This window comes from Coregonus clupeaformis, unplaced genomic scaffold (assembly GCF_020615455.1).
Source record: "Coregonus clupeaformis isolate EN_2021a unplaced genomic scaffold, ASM2061545v1 scaf2417, whole genome shotgun sequence".
NCBI classification, from domain to species: Eukaryota; Metazoa; Chordata; class Actinopteri; order Salmoniformes; family Salmonidae; genus Coregonus; species Coregonus clupeaformis.
In genome coordinates, this window is record NW_025535871.1 from 66,026 (window position 1) to 77,713 (window position 11,688).

The window sequence follows — 11,688 nt, forward strand, 5'->3', positions numbered from 1 at the left end:
GAGGTCCCCTCCAGGTTAGTATCACTGTTGCATTGGCTCTGAGTCGGGTTCTCTGTCTTCAGATGTTCAGCCTAAGAGAAGGGGATTTTTGTGTGTGTGTGTGTGTGTGTGTGTGTGTGTGTGTTTAACAGTGATGATGTGTGTGTGTGTGTGTGTGTGTTATCAGTGATGATGTGTGTGTGTGTGTGTGTGTGTGTGTGTTTATCAGTGATGATGTGTGTGTGTGTGTGTGTGTGTGTGTGTGTGTGTGTGTGGGTGTGTGTGTGTGTCCTCAGAGCAAGAACTCGTGAGTTGGAAGAACTGAGAGACCTATGGCGTGGGTGTTGTCCTTAGCCACCTGCTGACAAGGCTGACAAGATAGGACTCTTTTGTCCATTGTATTGAATACAAAGGCCCAACACAAAATGGGTCATGCACAAGATTTTAGTCAGACCAAGCTATAACATTATATATTTACTACGACACTTCCTCTCTGTTTTAGCTGCATCAAAGATGGTGGTATAAATATATGCTGCAATTGAGTTGTCATGGTATAGTTAAAATTAGTAGCTAGCTAGCTACCGTTTCTAGTGTCTACCATGTCTAACGTTAATTGACTTTCTCAATCTCCCCAGACAACATGGCAGAGGACATCCCTGTGGAAGACTACCCTACTGAGATTGAGGAGCAGCTCACGGGGTTTGAGCAGGGGCGGTGTGTTCATTAGGGCGATATGGGCGACGCACTGCCAAACGGGAAAAGGAAGGGATTTTTTTTTCTAATCAATTATATCACGGCAACAGTAGTTATCAGTGTTCTAATCTAGACGTCTGATCTGCCACTAAATGTCCAATCAGGCTAAAGTCGTACTTCAAATGGCCGCCCCTTTGGGGCGATTTCAGTCAGGTTGAAAATCGCCCCAGAAGTCTCTCATAGACTCTCATGTAAAATCTTTTTTTTCAAATATCAGAGCTTTCAATACAATCTCTATGGGTTCCGGGAGGGCTTGCACTTACGCGCCCGTCATACGTAACATAACCATGAACGTAACTAAGAAAAGAGCGGGTAGCAGCGTCAATCAATTCACGTACTACTGTCAAGATGGCTAGCGTTCAGTGCAACTCGATTGTCTCTTTGAAAGAAGTTCCTTTTTGTCGGCGAACAAATCAAGATAAATTGGCAACGAAACAATTAGGACCTCCCAGACCAAATTTAATAATTCAACAGGTTTCTACTAAAGGGGGAAAGTCCTACACCTGAGGATTTTCTAAAAATTGGTACGAACGAAAAACCTGGCTAGCAGGCTGCGATGTAGCTAATGCAGTCTTCTGCTACCCCTGCTTACTCTTTCACCCTGAAAGCGGCACGGCAGACAGCACCGCTTGGACAGCGACTGGTGTAACGGTAACGGACATGCACCATCTTTCAGAAAAGATTAAGAAACATGAGCTGTCAAAGACCCACATGGATAGCTGTTTGAGATTGTCTGCTTTGGGGAGAGTGAACATTGCCACTCAACTGGATGAGGGATACAGGCTAGCTGTCCGCCGCCACAACGATGAGGTTAGCAAGAACCGCCACATCCTCAGCCGGCTAATCCAGTGTGTGAAGTTTTGCGGAGTGTTTGGGTTAGCTTTGCGAGGCAAAGATGAAACTGAGGGCTCCACCAACCCTGGTATTTTTCTTGGACTTGTCAACTTTGTGGCACAATTAGATGAGGTGTTTGATGACCATCTTAAAAATGCTAAAGTTTTCAAGGGCACATCAAAGACCATTCAAAACGAGCTACTGGAGTCTATACTAGCGGTCATGAGGGAACATATTGTGGAGGAGGTGAAGTCGGTGAACTTCGTAGCTATCCAAGCTGACGAGACCACGGACGTTTCTACACAGACACAGCTGGTGCTTGTGCTGAGGTACATAGATAGCAACCACAAAGTGCAGGAGCGCTTTTTGAGTTCCTTCCCATCTCGGAATCAACCTCAGTCTCAATCGCCAGTGTGCTTTTGGAGAGACTGAACTGGTCTTTTTGCCGACGACAGAAAGTCAAACTCATTGCGCAAGCTTACGATGGAGCCAGTGTGATGAGGGGGAGAGAAGGCTGGTGTGCAGCAAAAGGTGCGTGAGAATTTCAAGAATGCCCATTACGTGCATTGCTATGCGCATCAGCTGAATTTGATCATGCAGCAAGCTACTTCTCGCATCAAAAAAGTGAACATTTTCTTTCCGATCTGAGCGGGATTGCAACTTTTTTTTCCGGTCACCCAAACGCACCAGCATTCTTGACCAGACTGTTGCACGAAGACTGCCCAGACCTTCATCCACACGGTGGAACTTCAACAGCAGAGTCGTGGAACACTGTCTACGAGAATCGAGACGACCTCATAGAATGTTTTGAAGCCATCCGGACGGGTTCATTGGGTTCATTTGACCAGCCCACCGTGAGAGAGGCATCTGGCTACGTGAGGATGCTACATGATGAAGATTTTATTTTTTTCCTGGGGCTTTTTCACAAAATCATGCCCCACGTCGACATTCTGTACCAGAAGCTACAGAAGAAGGACATCGATGCTGTCTTCATCAAACGTGCCCTCGACAGCTTCACAAGCAGTGTGCAGGCCATAAGGTAAGATTAAACAATATCATTCGATCTTTCTCAAAGCAGAGCTTTATTTGAAAATGTATGCATGAAAGGAATTGAAATTACATTATTCTCATATATGGCCAGTGGTGTAATCTAGCTTATTTTATATACTATGTGTACTGTACAGTGGTGCTCATAAGTGTATGAACACATTCTAAAGTTGACTAAAAAGAGGAATACAAAAATAAAAAAATCATCTTTTGGAAATTGATCTTAATGACTTAATTAAAAAAGTTGGAAAATCCAACCTTTAAGGACACCAATTTTCTTTTCTTTTTTATTCCTCTTTTTAGTCAACTAGCATGGGCTCATAAGCTATGAGCACCACTGTATACTGTGCTGAACATTCAGGCTATGTGAGACACAAAGGCTAACTTAAACACTAAAGACTTTATGCATCCCTGCCCATTTTAAGTGGAACTGAAGTATTTGTACTATACATGGATACATTGCATATACCTGTGCATCACATAGACAACAATACTGTACAAAGCCAACAAACACATTGGTCTGTTTGCCTTCAGGGACTCCTCTCAACAGCAGCTGCAAGAAGCAACAGGAGCCAAAAGACCCAGAACGGCTTTGAGAGAAGAGGAGAAGCAGAGGCTGTCTGAAGAGGTCTGCAACACCATCCTGGATCACACCAAAGAAAGGTTCTCTTTCTCTGGCCACCTTGTGAGTGCTACCTTACTGCAAACAGACATGTTTGAAAGGTACTGCCATTCATTTCCTGATGAGGCTCTGAATGCCACTGTGAATGCATACCCCATGCTGAGCAAGGCAAAGCTCAAGACAGAACTATCTCTGATCTATGAGAATTCTGAATTCAAGGGGCTGCTGTGGTGCACTGGCACTGTACCAGGTTCTCATGAGCTACAACCTCCAGGAGACGTTCTCTGAGACTGTGACTCTGTTGAACATCCTCATAACTACTCCCATGACAACAGCTGAAGCTGAGAGATGCTAACTTTGACACGAGTTAAGACATTCCTGCGAAATTCAATGGGCCAGGAACGTCTGAATGCACTGGCCATGCTTTCCATGGAGAGGGAACTAGTCCTCAGCATGCCTGATTTCAATGAGAAAGTCATTGACCGCTTTGCTGCATTGAAAGAGAGAAGAGAACAGTTTCAGTACAAGTAATGTAGCCTCTCTCTCTTTGTCCCTCCTGTCTGTCTCTTTAACACACACACGCCCAAATCAGTTCACAGTTGATGTTGTTTAAAATAGTTATTTTTCTTTTTTTTTAGTTAAAATAAAAAATCTGTTCATGTTCATTTTTACAAATCTATACAATTGGCCAGAATATGGTTGTTCATATTTACAAATCTATACAATTGGCCAGAATATGGTTGTTCATTTTTACAAAGCCATACAGAGTAGCTGTGTTTACCTTTTCTAGAAATTATTTTCAAATTCTGTTTTCAGGCAAAATGTCTATCACTGTTCATTTTCACAAATCTATACAAGAGGGCAGAATATGGAAGTCTATAAAAATTTCTTATTACCAATAACATGCATCAATGTTTTCAGTAGCCTCTATCAAAAGCTCCTGCTTGCTTGTTGTGAATTATGCTCAGGTGCACATATTTCCAATTCAACCATGAGGCCTTTTTGAAGCAAGTAATGTGTATATCAGAATTCTTTAGTTAAACTTAGCAGCACCTCCATCATTCTGGTTTGGTCTTCGATGTGTAAAGCCAAGATGCCCAGACCACACTAGGTCAAGCCTCACTTGTTCATTCCCCTATTTGGGACAACGTTACTCTGCTTTTATTAAGTAGCACTTTGGTCATATCCTACATTCCACAGAATGTAGGTGTAAAGATCCACTTCAGTGTTTCCAGATCTCGCGAGACAAAGAAGCAACCAGGCCTGTGAAAAAAAAAAAAGCCCAAAACAAGCAACTTTTTCTACGGAGCCCCACTAGGTTCTGGGAAGAGAGAAATCAACTGTGCACGTTTTTACAATCCGTGGGTACAGATTGTCAATTTTACATCCATGTGGACAGATTAGTCAACTGTGCGCAGTTTTGCAAAACTGTACACACGGTAGTTTATTTATTTTTCTCCCCCCTGAGCTTCAGGACAATGACTACAATAAGGAGTTAAACCACCTTTTTAACATTATTTTACATTAGAAAACTGATGGGATATCAAATATAGACTGATGTACCAAGTACATTATATTACACAGTAACTTCTGATAATAAAAAATTTGCACACACAAATAAATATCATCCTGAATTCACATATTCTTTATTTATTATTGCAGGGACTGCAGAAGATCCCATTTTTAAATAACTATAACCCATTAACAGGAGAAATTAACCCGCGACGGGTTGAATCCATTCTTTTACTTTTTTCTCTTTCTCCCAGTCTTTGTTATATTTCTTCCCGTATTTCGCCCACTTTGCCCCGGGCATTTGTTCCTCCAAAAACTCTCCTACAGTCCAGTTACTCACCATCAGTTGCGACTTGCACGTATTTTCATTTAAACGTCACTCACTGACGTTTTCCTAAACAGAAAATAACAGATTGACCTGCTCTGCCTCTGATTGGCTAGTACTCGTTGCCATCTGGGTCAGAGCCAATTAGAAGCAGGATGTGGGTGGGAAAAAAACTCTGCTGTCTCCTGTGTGTGTGGGGAAAGGGGAGGGACAGAGGGAACAGGCAAGACTGCTTGACAACTTACTATGGAGCTGGGAACAAGCCCAAATAAGCAACTACACTTTAGAAACAAGCCCAAAAAAAACCCGCGACTACCAATATTTGTAAGCGACTTTACAGAAAAACAAGCCCAAAGTCGCTTATAATAAGCGGACTTGGCAACACTGATCCACTTCTCTCAACAATTTGTCTACTTGTTATTGCCATGCTGTTACTATTTATTATGTAAGTGTGGATTTCTCTTTTACTCTTAAACATTATTTGGCTGCACTACCATTGAAATGTTGTAAATGTGGTAAAAGCTCTTGTTGATCCTGCAATCTGAACAAATACCAAGATGCTGTATTTTCAGCTGATATTTCATTTGTTTATGGAAATGCATATTGTTTATGCAGTGTTGAGGAATGTGAAAGAACACCCTTGATTATTTTTTACTGTGGTAACTTATTTTGCTTTTGTAAGCCAACACTTTTGAGATCAGTCAATAAATGCTTCTGGTATTGACTTATATGCTGCCCCTGTCTTCATGTTGTTGCTGGACATATCTTTTTTTAAATGTGTGTAGGTCACCTAAATCATCAGAAAAATTGCCCCCCCTGAGAATTTTTTCAGGAGCCGCCACTGGGTTTGAGTCATCAGTCGATGCTGTCAACAACATGGTGCAGACCATCATATCTATGCCAAGAAATGAGCTGGTACAACGGGTAAGTAGTGATCAGCCAGTCGGTGACAGACAGGGTAGAATTTTTGTATTTTGTATTTTTGTATTTAACCTTTATTTAACTAGGCAAGTCAGTTAAGAACAAATTCTTATTTACAATGACGGCCTACACCGGCCAAACCCGGACGACGCTGGGCCAATTGTGCGCCTCCCTATGGTACTCCCAATCACGGCCGGTTGTGATACAGCCTGGAATCGAACCAGGGGGTCTGTAGTGACGCGCCAAGCACTGAGATGCAGTGCCTTAGACCGCTGCGCCTTGGTATTGAGTGTTATCTGAAGTGTTGGGGTGTATTCATTATGTCTTGCAACGGAAACCGTTTACAGTTTATGAACCAGACAGAGCAAACGAAACTGGGAGGGACCTACCTGAATTTGCCCAATAGAAACTCTCGTTTTCGTTTTCCGTTTGGAGTAAACGGTTTCTGTCGCAAAGCGTTTTTTGCAACAGACAAAACGTTTTGCAACAGAATCGGCGTAATGAATACACCCCTGATTATTGGGAGTGTCACTCTGAGTCAGTCAACAGAAGGGTAATATTAAGGCCTCTGCTGTCCCGGGAGGTTTGATTACACTGAACCGGGGTGTACAGAGCTAGGGCCTGACCCAAAACCGCCGGAAGGCGGAGCGCCCTGCTCAAATCGAACAGTAATTACGAGCCGGTCATATTGTCAATAAGGAAGCACGATGCATGCTTCAGAAACGGGCTACAACATGTATTTTCTGTAAAATATATATATATATATATATATATATATATATATATATATGTTTGAATTCTTAAACTAGTTTTCCTTGGGAAGGAAGATAAAGCCCATTTGGAAACAGGGAACACTAACGCATTACTCCACGTGCTTTACCTAGGCTACATCCCAGCTCACACCAACGGGGGGGGCAGCCTGGTTACAAAACAAATGCAGTCACTTTTAACCTGGTGCAAACTCTGCCTACCTGTCGAACTGGGCGAGCGAAAACGAACCCTCTCAATGTGTCTCTTGCTTTCTTGATAGCTGGATCCTCTGGAACAAGCCAAGCTGGACCTGACGTCTGCATATAGCCTCAACTCTCTTTTCTGGAGTAAGTGTGCTATATTTGTCTGCACGCAAAGCCAGGTTAATGTTGTAAAATTCTATCTAGTCTGCTTGAAAAAAAAATATGTAAAGATGATTACATGACTGTCACCACAACACTCCCCATGCTAAATTAGTATAATTCTTGTTTTGTTGTTTTAAAGCGTACTTGGTCACACAAGGAATAAACCCCAAACAATCAAGCAAGAGTTGGTAAGATATTTTCATTTTTACCCTGAAGAGAATTCCACTCATGAAGTTTTTTCCGGATATCCAGATAGTTGTCTTAAGTGCCGCTTGCTTGCAGCAGTGCGATGGACAGAGGCTGTTGAGTTTTACACGGGGGGGAGAGAGAGAGAGAGCCATACAGACTCACGCTAGTTAGACAAAGTTGTAGATTCCATAGGTTATCTCCGGGCCCTTTTTATTTATTCCAAGATGGCGAAGTAGTGCAGTTCTGTTTTTGTCGTGTGTCTGTAAATAGCCTGTAAATACCCTGTTTTTTTGTATTTTTCGTACATATTTCCCTATCAGACTTTTCATCCTTCTACAAAATATACTTTCCTGCAACCCGCCTCACTCAATGTGGAACGGATTCTATTATTGACTTACCTTTATATAGAATCTCCAGTTGAAACTAGCTAGCCAGCTAACTAGCTACTTAAGCATTAGCCACAGTTAAGGGTATTTCACCCAGAACATTGGATTTTTTTTTCTGCGGATTAATTTAATCACTGGATATTAATCACTGGATATTCGCCAGTCTGCACAGCGCGTTATCGACCCAGAACATATCAGTTTTTCTGCCGGAATCACTGAATCACTGGACCTTTAACTCCGGATTCATCGCTACCAGCTAGCTTCAACTAAATGGACGCTGTTGTCTGGCTAATCATCCTGAGCTTTAGGCCCATCTCCCGGCTATCTACCTCTCTGTCAACCGGATGGGACCACCTAGTGTTGACACGGAGCCCGCCGATCCTACACGACTGGCCTGCCGAAAATCGTCTGATGTGGTATGACGACGCACCACGAAGATTCCATCTGCTAGCCCCGGCCGCTAGCACACGTAGCCGGCCTCTTACCTGCTAGTGCTTTAGCAGCCTCCGAACTATCCTATTGCTGTTCACCGGACCTTGATAATGCTCAGCTATACAGCTGATGTCTGCTGGTACTGTTCCTTTTACGGTACTACATCCTGTTTATGTTAGCCTCAGCCCAAACATGGTTAGCTTCATTGTTGTTTGGTTTATTTCCTAATTGTACTATTTCACTGTAGATCCCCCAGCCCAGCTAAACCTGCCTTAGATAGCTCCTTTGTCCCACCCCCCCATAACACGCAGAGACACTCAATTGGTGCCTCTAGTGATACTATCTCTTTCATTGTTACCCAACGAGGTTTACCCCCACTTACTCATATCCTTCCATATCCTTGTCTGTACATAATGCCCTGAATCTGTTCCTACAACACCCGGAAATCTGCCCCCTTTATTCTATGTACCCGACGGACTAGAAGACCAGTTCTAAAGCCTTTAGCCGGATCCTTATTCTAGTGCCTCCTCTGTTCCTCTGGTGATGTAGAGGCTAACCCAGGCCCTGCAGCCCTCAGTATCACTCCTACTCCCCCAGGCGCTATCATTTGCTGACTTCTGTAATCGCAAAGTCTTGGTTTCTGCACGTAAACATCGGAAGTCTACTTCCTAAGTTTGAGTTATTCACTGCGTTGCACACTTCGCTCAACCCTGAGTGTTCTAGCAGTGTCTGAATCCTGGCTCAGGAAGGCCACCAAAAATTCTGAAATTTCCATCCCCAACTATAACATTTTCCGTCTAGATAGAACTGCCAAAGGGGGTCGGAGTTGCAATCTACTGTAGAGATAGAGCTCTGCAGATATCATACTATCCAGGTCTTGTGCTCAAACAGTTTGAGCTTCTACTTCCCTAAAAATCCACCTTTCCAGAAATAAGTCTCTCACTGTTGCCCAGCTTGCTACAGACCCCCTCAGCCCCCAGATGTGCCCTGGACACCATATGTGAATTGATTGCCCCCCATTTATCCTCAGAGTTCGCACTGCTTGGTGACCTAAATTGGGATATGCTTTTAATACCCGGCCATCCTACAATCCCAAACTAGAGTGCCCTCAACCTCACGAAAATTATCAACGAAACCTACCAGGTACAACCCTAAATCCGTAAATATGGGTACCCTCATAGATATCATCCTGACTAACATACCCTCTAAATACACCTCAGCTGTCTTCAACCAGGATCTCAGCGATCACTGCCTTATTGCCTGCGTCCGGAACGGGTCCCCACGGTCAAAATCGCACCACCCTCGCTATCACTGTCAAACGCTCCTCTAAAACACTTAGTGAGAGGTTCCTAATTGACCTGGCCAGGCATCCTGGATGGATATAGATCTCATTCGTCAGTAGAGGATGCCTGGGTTGTTTAAAAGTAACCCTCTCAATCTTAAATGAAACATGCCCCATTCAAAAAAATAAGAACTAAGAACATATAGCCGGCTCCTCAGACTTGACTGTTGACAGCACAAAAAACATCGTGGTGTACTGCATTAGCATAAATAGCCGATATGCAACTCTTTCAGGGAAGTTAGGAAATATAAAAGATAGGAAAGCAAAGGGGCAAACTTTTTCAAACAGAAATTTGCATCCTGTAGTAATAACTCCAAAAAGTGTCTTGGAAACAATTGTAAAGTCATGGAGAATAAGAGCACTTCCTCCCAGTTGCCCACTGCACTGAGGCTAGGGAAACACTATCACACGACATAAATCTACAATAATCGAGAATTTTAACAAGCATTTTGCTACAGTGGCCATGTCCCACCTGACAACCAATACCCTGCCACCAGCTCGCACCCCCCGCGGAAACTTGCCCATGCCCCCCGCTTCCTCCCCTCACACAAATTCAGACAGCAGAGCTTGGAAAGAGCTGCAAAAATCTGGACCCCTACAAATCAGCTGGGCTAGACAATCTGATCTTTCTAAAACTAGCTCGAAATTGTAGGAATCAACCATAACGTCAATTCATAAGTGAGATCAGAGATGGGGAGCAAGTATCAGCAAAGGGGGGTGACACTCGAGATCCAAACCTGCTACAGACCTATATCCATCCTGCCCTGCCTTAAAGTATTGGAAAGCCAAGTTAAAAACAGATCACGAACATTTCAACGTACCCCGCATGCAATTGAGCTGGTATGGGTGACTCAGCATGCTCAAGTTAAACGAGTATTATAACCCGATTGATAAAGACAGTACTGGGCAGCCGCTTATCGACCTGGCCAAGGGATGAACACCATTCTATGGGAGAAAATAGCTTGGTTTCTCAAATGACTGCCTCGCCTGGCTCACCAACACTTCAATAGATTAGTGTGTAAATCGGAGGGCCTGGTTTGGAATGGAGTCTCTGGGGGTGACATGGCGACACCTCGGAATAATGATGTGTCTGCTGCTGGTGACTCTGAGATCACCCTCTAGAGAGACGACACCATTTTTAAATTGGCCCCCTCATTGGACACTGTGTTAACAAACCCCAAACGAGCTCAATGACATACAACACTCCCAGTAGAAGTAACAGAAAATAAATGCATGTTTAATGAAGACCCCCACCGAAGAATAAATTGACGGTTGACCTAGAGTATGTGGAAAACTACAAATACTAGTGTCTGGTTAGACTGTAAACCCCCCTTCAGACTACAAAAGAATCTCCAATCCAAAGTTAATTAGAATCAAGGCTTCCATTTCGCAACAAAGCCCCTTCACTCATGCTGCCAAACATGCCCTTCGAAGAATTAATTTGATTTCGATGTATTACAAAATAGCTCCAACACCTCTACTCAGCAAATTGGATGTAGTTATTACAGTGCCATTGCTTTTCCAAAGCCCACACGCTACTGTTCACTGTGACCTGTAGCTCTTGTTGATGGTCTCACTACATGTTCGTCGTCAAACCCACTGGCTCCAGGCATAAAATCAATTAGAAAATATTTAGCATTGGTCAATAGCAGCACCCACCTAGTCAGCAGATATTCACTGGTCATTCCAAAGAACACTCTTTGCGGCCATTCCTTCAGTTCTCTGCTGCCAATGACTGGAACGAATTGCAAAATTCTGAAGCTGGAGACTTTATCTCTCTCACTATTAAGATCAGTGTAGAGCACCTTACACGATCACTGCACCGTACACACATCGAAATAGCCCACCCAACTACCTCATCCCTATATTGTATATTTTGCTTTGCACCCCAGTATCTCTATTTGCACATACACTCTCTTGAACATCTAGCACTCCAGTGCTTAATACTAATAGTATTATTTTGACATAGCTATTTATTGCTTACTCCATAACTTGCCACATTTTGCAACACGAAAATTTGTTGTAATTTTGAATTTATGTTTTTTACCCCATATGTTACTCGTTTGTTGTTATTCGGACTGCTTTGCTTTATTTGGCAGGTCGCAGTTGTAAATGAGAACGTAACTTAAGGTTAAAGAAAGCGAAATAAAAGATAAAACAATAAAAAAATTTAGGAGCTTTATTTAGGAGATCAGAAAAATTAAGGATTGATTATCCCAAATAGTTGTAAT

General features: G+C 42.9%; 1 protein-coding gene across 1 annotated transcript; it reads left to right on the plus strand.

The window, feature by feature from the left end:
- Positions 1-486: 486 nt before the first annotated feature.
- On the plus strand, positions 487-7,296 carry LOC121548053 (nuclear nucleic acid-binding protein C1D-like; the record flags this gene model as incomplete). The annotated part of the gene is made up of 4 exons (XM_045219501.1): positions 487-697; positions 5,925-5,996; positions 7,024-7,090; positions 7,248-7,296. Coding segments are annotated over exons 1-4 (266 nt in total), but the record flags the coding sequence as incomplete, so codon positions are not given.
- Positions 7,297-11,688: the final 4,392 nt, after the last annotated feature.